The following is a 13,915-nucleotide window of genomic DNA, read 5'->3' on the forward strand; positions in this document are numbered from 1 at the left end:
GGATGTCACTTGCCACGCTGCCTGTCTGCCACCAGATGAAGGAGGGCGGAACAGCGGTGCTGGCAATGAGAGATGTCATCTCTCTCCCCCCGCCGCCGCACCGCTGACATTACTTCTTATTCTTTTCAAAAATGGCGCCGGGCGGCGCAATCACGCTACTGCGCATGCGCCGCCTGGCCAAGCGCGTACGAGCTTTCCCGAGCCCGGCTGCCTCAGAACTGCGCATTCGCAGTAGTGGGCGGCTCGCGGCCATCTTTTCTAAGGGCACGGGTGCCCTTAATCAACTTTAACGGGCAGCCTGAAAGGGGGGGGCGGCCGCGAAGTCGCCGCAGGAGCGGCGCCGCCCCTGCACCACTGCCGCCCCGAGGCCTGGCCTCGGTGGCCTTATGGCAAATCCGGCCCTGAGCGGTTAATGTGTCTCACTGGTCTCTCTCTTTTTTTCAAACTTTCCTGATTGCCATGGGTTGCTTGTGCAAACAGAGACCTTGTAATTGTAAAGCAATGACTGCCTTAAACACCCTATCCTGTTTTTAACTGCCAGATGTGAGCAGGTAGATGCATTCTCATAAGAGGATTTGTGTATGTGTCCTCATAAGAGGATTGGTACACAATAACCTTTTTGCATTAAAGGAGAAGTTTGGGGTTTTAAATAAAATAAACATACTCACCTCCACGCAGCAACATTGGTCTGATACTGCAGCTGCCCTCCGCTGGCTCTAAGCCAGAGAACTGACCACTGATTGCTCATTTCTCTATCTTTTAGCAGAGAGCGGTGACCATCAGTCCTTGCTCTCTGGGCTGCCTCTCCAGCTTTGGCTGTACATCTCTTTTAAAGCAAACTTGTGGTAGACCATCTCATATGCGAATGTAATTTGTCTTCTCCATGCTCCTCGCCATCCCATTTTCCTGCTTGAGCCCTGAGGATAAAAACTGAGTGTAAGCACAGGATTAGGATTAGAAAATGTATAAGCTCTTCTTTTTCTTTGCCTCAAAATGCTGTACATCATAAATCCATTCTAAATTGCTTCCAATATTTTGTAAATAGTAGTTAACTGCTGCAATTAAAAAATAGGATGAGTTTATTTCTTTTTAGATTAGAACCCATGTCAGGTATTTACTGTTATCCAGGGCTCCATTAGAATGACTACCCCTCACTTCCTGTCCTGTTGGCAGTTTGTCCATCAGATTTAACTTTGGGTGGCAAAAATATGAATGCAATCTATACACTGGGGGGAGAACCTCTGGGGGAATCTAGGATGGAAAAGGACCTGGGGGTCCTAGTAGATGATAGGCTCAGCAATGGCATGCAATGCCAAGCTGCTGCTAACAAAGCAAACAGAATATTGGCAGCATTAAAAAGGGGATTAATTCCAGAGATAAAATGATACAACGATACAAGACTCTGGTCCGGCCGCACCTAGAGTATGCTGTCCATTTCTGGGCACCAGTGCTCAGGAAGATTGTACTGGAAATGGAGCGAGTACAAAGAAGATCAACAAAGCTAATAAAGGGTCTGGAGGATATTAGTTATGAGGAAAGGTTGGGAGCACTGAACTTATTCTCTCTGGAGAAGAGACGCTTGAGAGGGGATATGATTTCAATTTATAAATACCATACTAGTGACCCCACAATAGGGATAAAACTTTTTCGCGGAAGAGAGTTTAACAAGACTTGTGGCCACTCATTAAAATTAGAAGAAAAAAGGTTTATTCTTAAACTACGTAGAGGGTTCTTTCCTGCAAGAGCAGCAAGGATGTGGAATTCCCTTCCACAGGCGGTGGTCTCAGTGGGGAGCATCAATAGTTTCAAGAAACTATTAGATAAGCATCTGAACGACCTCAACATACAGGGATATACAATGTAATACTGACATATAATCACACACATAGGTTGGACTTGATGGACTTGTGTCTTTTTTCGACCTCACCTACTATGTAACTATGTAACTTCTTGCAAACACCAGTTTCGGACCATCAGATTCAATCTCTTACAAACACCAGTTTGGGTCCAGAGGAAGGAAATTCAATTTCCCAACCACCCCAAATGTGGCCAATTTTGCAAAAATAAAGATTTTCATGGTGTGACCAGATGGTCAGATCAATTCCAAGGACACAAATTTACCATACTATCCTTGAGTACTGCTTAACCACTTCAGCCCTGGAAGGATTTACCCACTTTCTGACCAGGCCATTTTTTGCGATACAACACTGGGTCGCTTTAACTGACAATTGAGCTGTCATGCGACGTTGTACACAAACAAAATTTATGACCTTTTTTCCCCACAAATAGAGCATTCTTTTTATGGTATTTGATCACCTCTGCAGTTTTTATTTTTTGCGCTATAAACCAAAAAAGAGCGACAATTTTGATAAAAAAAACAATATTTTTTACTTTTTGCTATAATAAATATCCAAAAAAATAAAATAAACATTTCTTCATCCGTTTAGGCCAATATGTATTCTTATACATATTTTTGTTAAAAAAATCGCATTAAGCGTATATTGATTGGTTTACGCAAACGTTATAGCGTCTACAAAATAGGGGATAGATTTATGGCATTTTTATTAAAACATTTTTTTTACTAGTAATGGCAGTGATCAGCGATTTTTGCGGGACTGCGACATTGCGGCAGACAGATTGGACACTTTCTACACTTTTTTGGGACCATTGACATTTATACAGCGACCAGAGCTAAAAAAAAAACACTGATTACTGTATAAATATCACTGGCATAGGCATGCGCACAGGGTGTGCCGGGTGTGCCCAGGCACACCCTAATCACCCAATGCACATTAGTGTTATCGCTCTGTGTAGCAGCAAAAACAGGGAAAAGATCTCCCTCTTACTGGCTCTGCCATAGGAGAAGTGTTTATGCTCTTCTTTTTCACTGTGCCGGCAGGGAGATCAATGTGCTGGGGTCATATATATGTAGACACCCGCACACACATGTGTGTTTGAGCTTAAGGGTGCACACCCTAATGCAATAGGCTGAGCACACCTATGATCACTGGCAAGGAAGGAGTTAACACTAGGGGGCTATTAAGGGGTTAAGTGTGTCCTAGGAAGGTCTTTCTAACTGTGGGGGGATGGGACTGACAGGGAGTAGAGAGAGATCGCTGTTCCTGATTACTAGGAACAGCAGATCTCTCTCTACTTCCCTGACAGAACGGGGATCTGTCTGTTTGCACTGACAGATCCCCGTTCAAGCTCTCTGAGGAGCTATCGCGGGTCGCTGGTGGGCGTCGCACCGGCTCTGGCATTGCGCCGCAGGTGCAGGCGCCCCCTAGAGCTCTTAAAGCAACGGACGTACACCTACGGCGATTCGCACAGGGGAGCCAACCTGCCGCAGTATAATGACGGCGGCTGGTCGGTAAGCACTTAAATGTAAAAATGTCTCAAGTCCTTTTACAAAATCTTTTATTAATGTTATCATTACTACTGATGATAAAATCATTCTCCCAGATGTAGCTGATGTCCCCTTGTTTGTCATATGTGACACAAATTTACCACTGATTTATACAAGGGCAAATCTTTACCTTCATTAAGTATTTTTATCTCTTTTTATATACACCTGAAAATGTTATTTGCTTTTCAACTGACACTTGGCATGGAGTATTCTCCAAAGCAAGTTTTATCATATTTAATTGATAGTAAATGTTTTTTCTTAGAGATAGACTTTGGGTAAGTTGGGGTTATGAGATCTCTGGGTTCAATTATATCTCTGGTGCTAATACTTCCCATTTCTCTTATTGTAGGTATTCAGAGTGGACTCTGGTGGTCTTCAAGAAGACAAGTGCTTAAAAATGGTATGTGGCATTGTGTCGATGTGGTGGGTTTCCTGTGCAAAAGATCAGAGGCCACACCAAGCTCAAAGCCCAATTCAAGCCAAAACATACCTCTTTGTTTTGGGTTGAGTGGGTAGGAGTTATGAATTAAATATTAGAGGAACATCACTCTTGTTTAAAAAAAAATCAAAAGTCAGCAGCTACAAACACTTACCAGCACATGGAGTCCAGTACTATCCTCCCCATAGTCAATTCTTCCCCAGACTTCTGTTTTTAGGTGCCGCCATTTTGGATTTGGGAGCCAGCTGTGATTTCCTGATGTCCCACAACTGGCTCCCTATTGTGAATGTGTGAGGCACAGCAGTGTTATGGGATTGGTCCTGTAGCCTCCTGGGATGTGTGACATGTTCCAGGAGGCTACAGACAGGGGGATATCCCAAGTGGATGTCATTATCGATTAGGTGCGAATTGAGGGAGTTGGAGTGGGCACCTGTCAAAAAAGCCTGCTCCCTGAAAAAAAGACCCTCAAATGGGATGAAAAAAATAAAGCACCTCTCCTGGTTGGTCCATCACTGTATTGCCCTTGCTACTTGCTAGGGTGCTGGATGGCTCATACCATAATCAATGCAAAAAATAAAAAATGGATAACACCTTGAATATTAAAACTCCAGAATCTTTATTTCAAGGTTAAAATCTTGACAGCAGCACAGGTACACAAGGAACCTGGTTAATGTGTTTCACGTCCACAGACGCTTAATCATAACTTCAAATGTGTTAGGGGAGGAGGCGAGGGGGATGAGCAATACTTTCAATTTTGAGTAAAGGTCCACTTTAACTCACTAATGGTGACACAGTCAGCAAAAAAAAATTGTTACTGTCCGTGCTCATTTCTTGTCCCTGTGACCACACATGAAGCGAGGGTAAATCTTCCTAATAAATAAGGAAATAGCAATAAAACTTACTGAGGTTTTAACACTACATTCCGGTCAAGACTAAAAAAGAAAACGTTTTGACAATTGTTAAAGTGGTGTTCCAACCGAAATTATACTTTTTAAATAAAAATACCCCTATAATACACAAGCTTAATGTATTCTAGTAAAGTTAGTCTGTAAACTAAGGTCTGTTTTGTTAGTTTATAGTAGTAGTTTGTTATTTTATAAACTTACAGCAGGCCGTGGCCATCTTAAGTGTGGGCATCTGAAGCCAGATTGTATTTCTTCCTGGATCTCATCCTTGCAGATCTCGCACATGCTCAGTGCAGCACAAGCAGTGTAATAGGTTTCAGGTCAGGTTTCCATAGCAACGGCAGTGTCCGAGGAAGTTGCCGCCCCTTCCCAGAAGGCTTTGCAAACAGGAAATGATGCGATGGGCCACGGCCAGGGAGGAGGAAGTGAAAAATGAATACAGCAGATATACAGTAGGTGCTGAGAAAAAAAATAAAAATATATCCAATTCGTTTACAGTGCACAGTTTAGTGAGGGATGCTGAAGAGTTGTAAAAGTGGGTGGAACTCCACTTTAAGCTTTAAATGATCAAGTCATGTGGACTTACATCATTTTTGTTGAGGTTCAATAACCCTTAGCAGATTAACTAAAAAAGCATTCTTATTGGGTGCTATGGAATGCTTGTACATGGATGTCTTTGGGGTTATATAGTATATTTATATAGGATAAGAGAAATCAGCAGGATATGGGATGCTTGATCCATGAGGAAAATACCTGGTAATTCTTATAATATGGAGGATAGTGTGACCAGAGCTACTCAAGACTTACTTCAGATGGATTAAAATTTGGGCAGTTCAGCAGGGACAGGCCAAACTTTGGACCACGTGTGACAGCTTCTGCTTGGCAGAAGTCAATTTACCAATTGAGCTATGTCAAACAGGAAAGGAAAACATAAAATTCCAAATCAATCAATTACTGTTGCAGCTGTCATGCCTCCTGTCTCTCTCCCTGCAGCAGCCACTTGGCCTGCCTTCCCTTGCTGAAGCATTCCGGAACTGCTTGCAACTCCCCCTCTTCAATGGGTTGGTGGAGGCACTCCACTCGGGATGCATTCATGTTTCTAGCCAATGGTTCAGCTCTGTCTGCCTAGCCTCTTCTCTTCATTCATTGGTGGCTCTGTGGCTCTTTATTTAAATATTACAAGCCCATGACTCTGGGCTTGTGAAAGCATTCAGCTACCTGGTGCCTATAAATGTGTATTGTCTTGTATTGCTACTTTTAGTTGACCCCTTGCTTGGATGACATATTCTACTTTTAGCCTCCTGACCTTGCCTAGATACATGTTACTATATTGAACACCGCCTGCCCTGACCTTTTCCTAGATAGCAACTGTGCTACTGATTGGTGCCTGCCCCAACCATGCCTGTTTAACAAATACACTGCTGATTGCTGCCTCCCTTGCTTGGATAATTGACTCGGCCTTCTGCTAGCCAGCCCTAAACACACCATACTTGGCATCCATGAAATTACCAGTCTGCATTACTGCATCTACCTTGAACCTTTTCCACATATTGAAAGAGGTTCTAAAGCCTTAAGGCTTTTCACCTTAATGCATTATGCATTAGGGTGAAAAACCTTGTGTGCTGCAAAATCCCCCCAGCTCTCCTGATGTGATCCAGCGATGTGCACGAGAGCACCGGCTCTCCCTGCTGTCTCCCTCCTCCCTGGACAGATTTATAACAGCGGGAGCCATTGGCTCCCACTGCTGTCAATCAACTGCTGTGCCGAGCAAGCAGGGGGCGGAACCGAGCTGCCAGCTCTGTGTCAATGGACGCAGACAGGGCAACTCGGGAGCAAGCACACACAGGTTCCCCCATGAAAAGCGACTTTCCATTAGGGCACTAGCCAAATAGAAGGAGCCTGGAGTGCCGGCGGAGGACCCTAGAAGAAGAGGATCGGGGCTGCTCTGTGCAAAACCATTGTGCAGAGCAGGTAAGTATAACATGCTGTAGTTACATAGTTACATAGTAGGTGAGATTGAAAAAAGTCCATCAAGTCCAACCTGTGTGTGTGCTTTTATGTTAGTATTAGATTGTATATCCCTGTATGTTGTGGTCGTTCAGGTGCTTATCTAATAGTTTTTTAAATTATCGATGTTCCCCACTGAAACCTCTGCCTGTAGAACTGAATTCCACATCCTTACCGCTCTTACAGTAAAGAACCCTCTATGCCGTTTAAGGTCAAGCTGCTTCTCTTCTAATTTTAGTGAATGGCCGCGTGTCTTTTTAAATTCCCTTTCGCTGAACAGTTTTATCCCTATTATGGGGTCACCAGTACGGTATTTGTACATCAAAATCATATCCCCTCTCAAGCGTCTCTTCTCCAGAGAGAATAATTTCAGTGCTCGTAACATTTCCTCATAACTACGGTCCTCCAGTCCCTTTGTTAGCTTTGTTGCCCTTCTCTGGACTGACTCCAGCTCCAGCACATCCTTCCCGAGGACTGGTGCCCAGAACTGGACAGCATACTCCAGGTGCGGCCAGACCAGAGTCTTGTAGAGTAGGAGAATTATTGTTTTATCTCTGGAGCTAATCCCCTTTTTAATGCATGCCAATATTCTGTTTGGTTTGCTTGCAGCAGCTTGGCATTGCATGCCACTGCTAAGGCTATCATCCACTAGGACCCCCAGGTCCTTTTCCATCCTAGATTCCCCCAGAGGTTCTCCCCCTAGTGAGTAGATTGCATTCATATTTTTGCCACCCAAATGTATTATTTAAATTTTTTCTACATTAAACATCATTTGCCATGTAGTTGCCCATCACATTAATTTGTAAATCTTCTTGCAAGGTTTCCACATTCTGCAGAGAAATTATTGCCCTGCTTAGCTTAGTATCGTCTGCAAACTTAGATTGAGTTGTTTATCCCATCCTCCAGGTCGTACTCTGGAGTACTCTGAGTACTCCCTGTTTATCACTACCCTCTGACACTACCCTCTGAACTCGCTCCTGTAGCCTGTTTTCATTCCATGTACTCACACTATGGTCCATGCCAACAGACCCTAGTTTGTACAGTAAACGTTTATGGGGAACTGTATCAAATGCCTTTGCAAAATCCAGATGCACCATGTCTATGGGCCTTCCTTTATCTAGATGGCAGCTCACCACCTCATAGAAGGTTAATAGGTTGGTTTGGCAAGAACGATTCTTCATGAATCCATGCTGATTACTGCTAATAATAATACCGTTTTCATTACTAAAATCTTGTATATAGTCCCTTATCATCCCCTCCAAGAGCTTGCATACTATTAATGTTAGGCTAACTGGTCTGTAATTCCCAGGGATGTATCTTGACCCTTTTTGAAATATTGAAGCTACATTGGCTTTTCTCCAATCTAATGGTACCATTCCAGTCAGTAGACTGTAAAAATTAGGAACAATGGTCTGGCAAGTACTTGACTGAGTTCCTTAAGGACCCACGGGTGCAAGCCATTTGGTCCCGGTGACTTATTAATGTTACGTTTTTTAAGTGTATTTCTAATTCTATCCTCTGTTAGCCATGAGGGCACTTCCTGTGACGTGTCATGAGGATAAACATTGCAGTTTTGGTTACTGAATCCCCCCATTTCCCTCGGGAAGACTGAGAAGAAGAATAAATTCAATACCTTCGCCATCTCTCCAGCCTTAGTAACCAGATTCCCTTCATCATTCTTTATGGGGCCAATATGATCTGACCTCCCTTTCTTACTATTTATATATATTTCTTGAGATTTTTTTTTTTTTTACTCTCCTCCTCCTCTGTGCCTTCTGTGTTTTATCTTAGCCACCCTGATTGCGCCCTTATATTTTTTGTTGCATTCTTTGTAAAGTTGGAATGCTGATAATGATCCCTCAGCCTTGTATTTTTTGAAGGCCTTCTCCTTTGCTTTTATATGCATTTTTACATTGGAGTTAAGCAGCTCAGGACTTTTATTAGCTCTTTTAAATTTATTTCCCATTGGGATGCACTGGCGAATACCCTTATTTAATATGGTCTTAAAGCATATCTATTTTTCCTCCATGTTCTTTGTTCCTAAGATTTTATCCCATTTAGTATCTTCTAGCAAGGATCGTAGTTTAGGGAAGTTGGGTCTTTTGAAATTCAGTGTCTTTGTATTCCCCTTATGTTTCCTATTTGTGTGAGTTTTACTGAAACTAATTGACCTGTGTGTTTCCTAAATTGTCCGTAGTTCCACATCTGTGATCAGGTCTGTGTTGTTGGTAATCAGTAGGCCTAGTAATGCTTTGTTTCTTGTGGGTGTATTTACCATCTGACCCATGAAATTGTCCTGCAAGACATTTAGGAAATGGCGAGATTTAGATGAATGCGCGGTAACTTCTGTCCAGTCTATGTCTGAATAATTAAAATCCCCCATTATAATGACACTTTCCATCCTTGCCGCTAATCCAAATTGTGATTGGAGGTCCGTCTCCCCCTCCTCCCTCTGGTTAGGGGGCCTATAGCATACGCCCAGTATTACTTTCCCCTTAGTTTCCTCCTTTTGTTAGCTCTACCCATAAGGATTCCACCTCCTCCCTTGCACCATTAGTGATGTCATCTCTCACATTCACTTGTACATCATTTTTGATATACAGGCATACCCCTCCCACTGTTTTACCCTCTCTATCCCTGCGATAGGGAATACCCTTGAATGGTTATCAGCCATTAATGAGAGCTGTTGAACCAAGTCTCTGAAATTCCTACAAAATCTAAATACTCCTCGTACAACAGTAGCTCTAGTTCTCCCATCTTGTCCGCCAGACTCCTGGCTTTGGTGAACATGCCACGTAGTTTAGACCGGACGCATACTATCTCCTTATTGGGTGTTCTGAGTTTGCAAATAGGACTTGTTACTGTACTTACCTCGGGTTTAGGTGCTTTAGTCAACCTACCAACACTACCCTCTGGAATTTGTTCAGCGCTGACTTTCTTTACCTCTGGACAATCCCCCCCTCTGTCGCCTAGTTTAAAAGCCTATCTAACTTGTCGGCCATCTTCACTCCCAGCCGATCTGCATTTAGGTGCAGTCCATCCCTGCTAAAGAGCTGGTAACTGACTGAGAAGTTGACCCAGTTCTCCAGGAACCCAAACCCCTCCTTTTTACACCAGCTCCTCAGCCACTGGTTAACTTCCCAAATCTCCCTCTGCCTTTCTGGTGTTGCTCAAGGTACCGGTAGTATTTCTTTGAATACTACCTTGGAGGCCCTTTTCCTCAATTTAGCTCCTAAGTCCCTAAAATCGTTTTTTAGGACACGCCATCTTCCTCTAACTTTATCATTAGTGCCAACGTGCACCATGACAGCCGGGTCTTCCCCAGTCCCTCCCAGTAATCTGTCCACCAGATCCGTGATATATCGAACCCGAGCGCCCGGTAGACAACATACAGTTCTGCCATTCAGGTCTTTGTGACAGATTGCCCTCTCTGTTCTTCCAATGCCGCGTACACACGATCGGACATTCCGACAACAAAATCCATGGATTTTTTCAGACGGATTTGGGCTCAAACTCGTCTTGCATACACAGGGTCACACAAATCTTGTCGGAAATTCCGAACGTCCAGGTCGCGGTGACATACAACAGGTGCGACGGCAGTAGAAAAGGGAAGTTCAATACCAAGTGCTCCACCCTTTGGGCTCCTGCTAATCTCGTGTTAGTAAAAAGTTTGGTGAGAGACGATTCGCGCTTTTCAGACTCGTGCTTTTCATATTGTTACTGCTCTTCAGTTTGTGCTTGTGGGTTCATATCTGGTTTTCAGTGCATGTAGTCAGTTCGCATTTGTTTTTCAGTGCGTATTTTATAGTTAATATAGTTGCTTTGCTGTCCCCTTATATTACCAAGCAGGACACCTGAATGTGGCAAGCCATCACTCCTGAACAGTCGCTAGTCGCCACGTTGCAGTACTTAGCGACGGGGAGAAGTCTGCAGGACATCAAGTTCTCGACAGACATCTCCCCCCAGGCTCTGGGGATCATTATTCCAGAGACCTGTTCTGCTATCATTCAGGTCCTGCAGAAGGACTTCATTAAAGTAAGATTTCTCCGTTAACATCACATTATATGTATTTAATGTTTGCTAATGTATTGTATTTCTTTCATCATTCCCTAATTACCATGATTGGAATATGCTGTGAATGTCCCCTTTGTCCTCATGCATGCTGGAAGTTTTTAAACTTCCTTTTTTGTCCTTCATGCATATACGCAGGGGCAGATTAATGCACAGGCTGGTCTAGGCTGCAGCCTAGGGCCCCATGTGTGCAAGGGCCCCCGATTGGCCATGATATTTTTATTAATTCATATATATTTATGTATATGTAGAATAAAAACCATGCCTGCATGTTATACGAATAGGTCGATAAATGTTTTTTTACCAACAGGGGGCGGGGATCGGGCGGTCCGCCCCGGGTGCCACCCATTGGGGGGGGGGTGTCAGGCCAACTGTACCGCCTCTCCTGGCTCTGGGACAGCGCTGCCAGCATACTTTTAAGTTGACAAAACATTACTGCCAGCCCTTTCTCATGCACAGCTCCTCGTGTGTCACTCTCAATGTAAATGGAAGTCTCTTAATACCTCAATTAAAGACGCTCTGTCTGGCCGCTCTCCTCCTCCCGCTCCACCCCCTTCCCGAGTGTAGCATTTGATTGCAGGAGTAGAGCGGTCATGTGACCGTCAATGAAACAGCAGAGGAGAGCAGTTACATGAATGGGTCACGAAGAACGGCGTTAATTGAGGTATTTAGAAGCTTTGATTTACAATGAGTGACACAGAAGGAACGGTGTATGAGAAAGGGCTGGCAGTGATGTTTTCTCAACTTTAGAGTATTCTTTCCCAGGAGACTGGGGGTCTCCTGGGAGTGCAGGGGGGCTTTATAATGAAAGAGGCCTGTGTGATATGCAGGCAAAGGGGTCTGTGTACTATGCAGATGTCTGTGCACTGTGCAGGGAAAGGGGTCTGTGTACTGTGCAGGGAAAGGGGGCTGTGTTATGTGCAGGGGGTCTGTGTACTGTGCAGGGAAAGGGGGCTGTGTTATGTGCAGGGGGTCTGTGTACTGTGCAGAGGGTTGTGTACTGTGCAGGGAAAGGGGTCTGTGTACTGTGCAGGGGGTCTGTGTACTGTGCAGGGAAAGGGGGCTGTGTTATGTGCAGGGGGTCTGTGTACTGTGCAGAGGGTTGTGTACTGTGCAGGGAAAGGGGTCTGTGTACTGTGCAGGGGGCTGTGTACTGTGCAGGGGGTCTGTGTACTGTGCAGAGGGTTGTGTACTGTGCAGGGAAAGGGGTCTGTGTACTGTGCAGGGGGGCTGTGTACTGTGCAGGGGGTCTGTGTACTGTGCAGAGGGTTGTGTACTGTGCAGGGAAAGGGGTCTGTGTACTGTGCAGGGGGTCTGTGTACTGTGCAGGGGGGCTGTGTGCTGTGCAGGGGGGCTGTGTACTGTGCAGGGGGCTGTGGGAAGTTTTTTTTCCTGAAACTTCCCTCTTAATGTTAGGGTGCATGTTATATGCACTCTGAAAATTAAACAAAGGCGCCACTCTAAGTGCAGTAAAAAACATGGAGTTTAATAAAACTGTAAAAAGGTACTCACAAAGGTACATAGTGAACAAGCATGTTGGCAAAAGCTGCCGGATATCCTGGGAGTGAGTCTGGCCCGTTTCCTGGATTGCAGTGGTGTCCGATGGACAGGCTGCACTGATGGATGCTGGCACTTCCTGCCGTTGGAACGTATGATTGTTCTGCTGTTGATTATTGCTTGCTTTTATGTGCTGCTGCTGCTGTTTATGGTATTTGTATGGCTTTTATTTTATTGGAATATTACACAGCGTTGGTCTCTGTCAGGATGTTGTGATTTTGCCTCAGTTAAACAGGAGCTGCTGCAGACGTTTTTGGCCTAACTGTTGGTTTAGAAAGGTAAAATCTGTTACCAGCTTGCAGGTGTATTTTGAATGCTTTTTTCTGTGGCATTGCTGTTTATAATAGGCTCATGTCTGAATGTGTTTGGGCTGTAGACCTGAGAGTTGCACTTGAGGCGTGTCTACCCTTTTACACATGGCACTAAATAATTTATTTTCTGATAAAACATGCTTAGGAGGGGGCCACACAAAAAGTAGCCTAGGGGCCCATGACCACCTTAATCCTCCACTGGATATACGCCTTAACTAACCTCCCCAGCATGCTATCCTGGGCCCATACATACCTACCCTAGTCACTTAACAATGTATTTTGTCAGCTCCATAGTACTGCTTTACCCTAAACACCCCCTAAAATGTGATAAAATTATGGAGAGGAAAGCAAAGGGCAGGACTTTGTGTGAGGCACACGGACGCAATGAAACAATAATATAATAAAAAGGTCTTTAATAGATTCAATTAGTCATATAATAACATGAAAAATCAATATCTCTTCAAATCAATCTCTTTAAAATCAATAGGGATGGAGGCACACGGTCGCATTATGAATAGTATTTGTACATCCTTACAATTTTACATGGCTACTTCTTAACCGTTTTTAGAAACACTGATGTTCTTCCGATTTTCTCTATGCATCGGTTGTGTCTATGCACACACCATAGGCTGGTGTGTGTATCCCCATATTTTCAATTCCTAATTTGACATTCTGCATGTGCGCACTGGTGGCCTCAGCTGATGTTTGCCGTGTGACCGTGCCTCTCCTGTTACGCTCCGGAGCTGCGACGCGCACTGGGGACCTCCCCTCCGCCAGGCTCTTACATAGGGTGGGCGGGGGCTCCACCACTACGCGTCGGCGTCACGTACTTCTTGCCAGCACGTGTGGCGTCATATGGCGCACCTCTTGCCGGCGGGTTGTATTACCATCTCCAGCGCATCGATGGTTGGTGGTGGACACGGTGTTCCTTGCTGAACGGCTTGGGTGGTCTGGCCGCGAGCTCGATGATGCCTTCTTTGCCCCCCCACAGTGTGCTGGTACGTGACGTTGGGGGACGGCCGTGGCGGCGCTCCCTACATGAACATCTCCCGCTGTTTGGTCTCTTAGACTTATTTGCTCACAATACCTAACACTGTGAAACCACTGTTCCTTATTTCTTTGTTATTACTTACTTTGAGCCAGGTAACTTCACCCATTTTCTCCACTTATTCACTTTTTACTCTTTTTCATTCGTTGTCACTTCCTCTACACTTGACTA

At 44.5% G+C, this 13,915-nt stretch overlaps 1 protein-coding gene and 1 long non-coding RNA gene across 3 annotated transcripts in view; one reads left to right on the plus strand and one right to left on the minus strand.

Annotated features, from left to right (window-relative positions):
* LOC141106351 (matrix metalloproteinase-9-like) overlaps positions 1-13,915 on the plus strand; it is an 81,228-nt gene that overhangs the window by 56,438 nt on the left and 10,875 nt on the right. For both annotated transcript variants that reach the window (XM_073597066.1, XM_073597067.1), the window contains exon 6: positions 3,756-3,806. In XM_073597066.1, coding sequence (XP_073453167.1) covers positions 3,756-3,806 — 51 coding nt within the window. The remainder of the gene's footprint in view (positions 1-3,755; positions 3,807-13,915) is intronic.
* LOC141106353 (uncharacterized) overlaps positions 1-13,915 on the minus strand; it is a 110,177-nt gene that overhangs the window by 46,151 nt on the left and 50,111 nt on the right. Inside the window, exon 4 of the long non-coding RNA XR_012235712.1 lies at positions 669-917. This is a non-coding gene — a long non-coding RNA (uncharacterized lncRNA). The remainder of the gene's footprint in view (positions 1-668; positions 918-13,915) is intronic.

The sequence above is a fragment of the Aquarana catesbeiana genome, linkage group LG08 (assembly GCF_042186555.1).
Source record: "Aquarana catesbeiana isolate 2022-GZ linkage group LG08, ASM4218655v1, whole genome shotgun sequence".
Taxonomy (NCBI): Eukaryota; Metazoa; Chordata; class Amphibia; order Anura; family Ranidae; genus Aquarana; species Aquarana catesbeiana.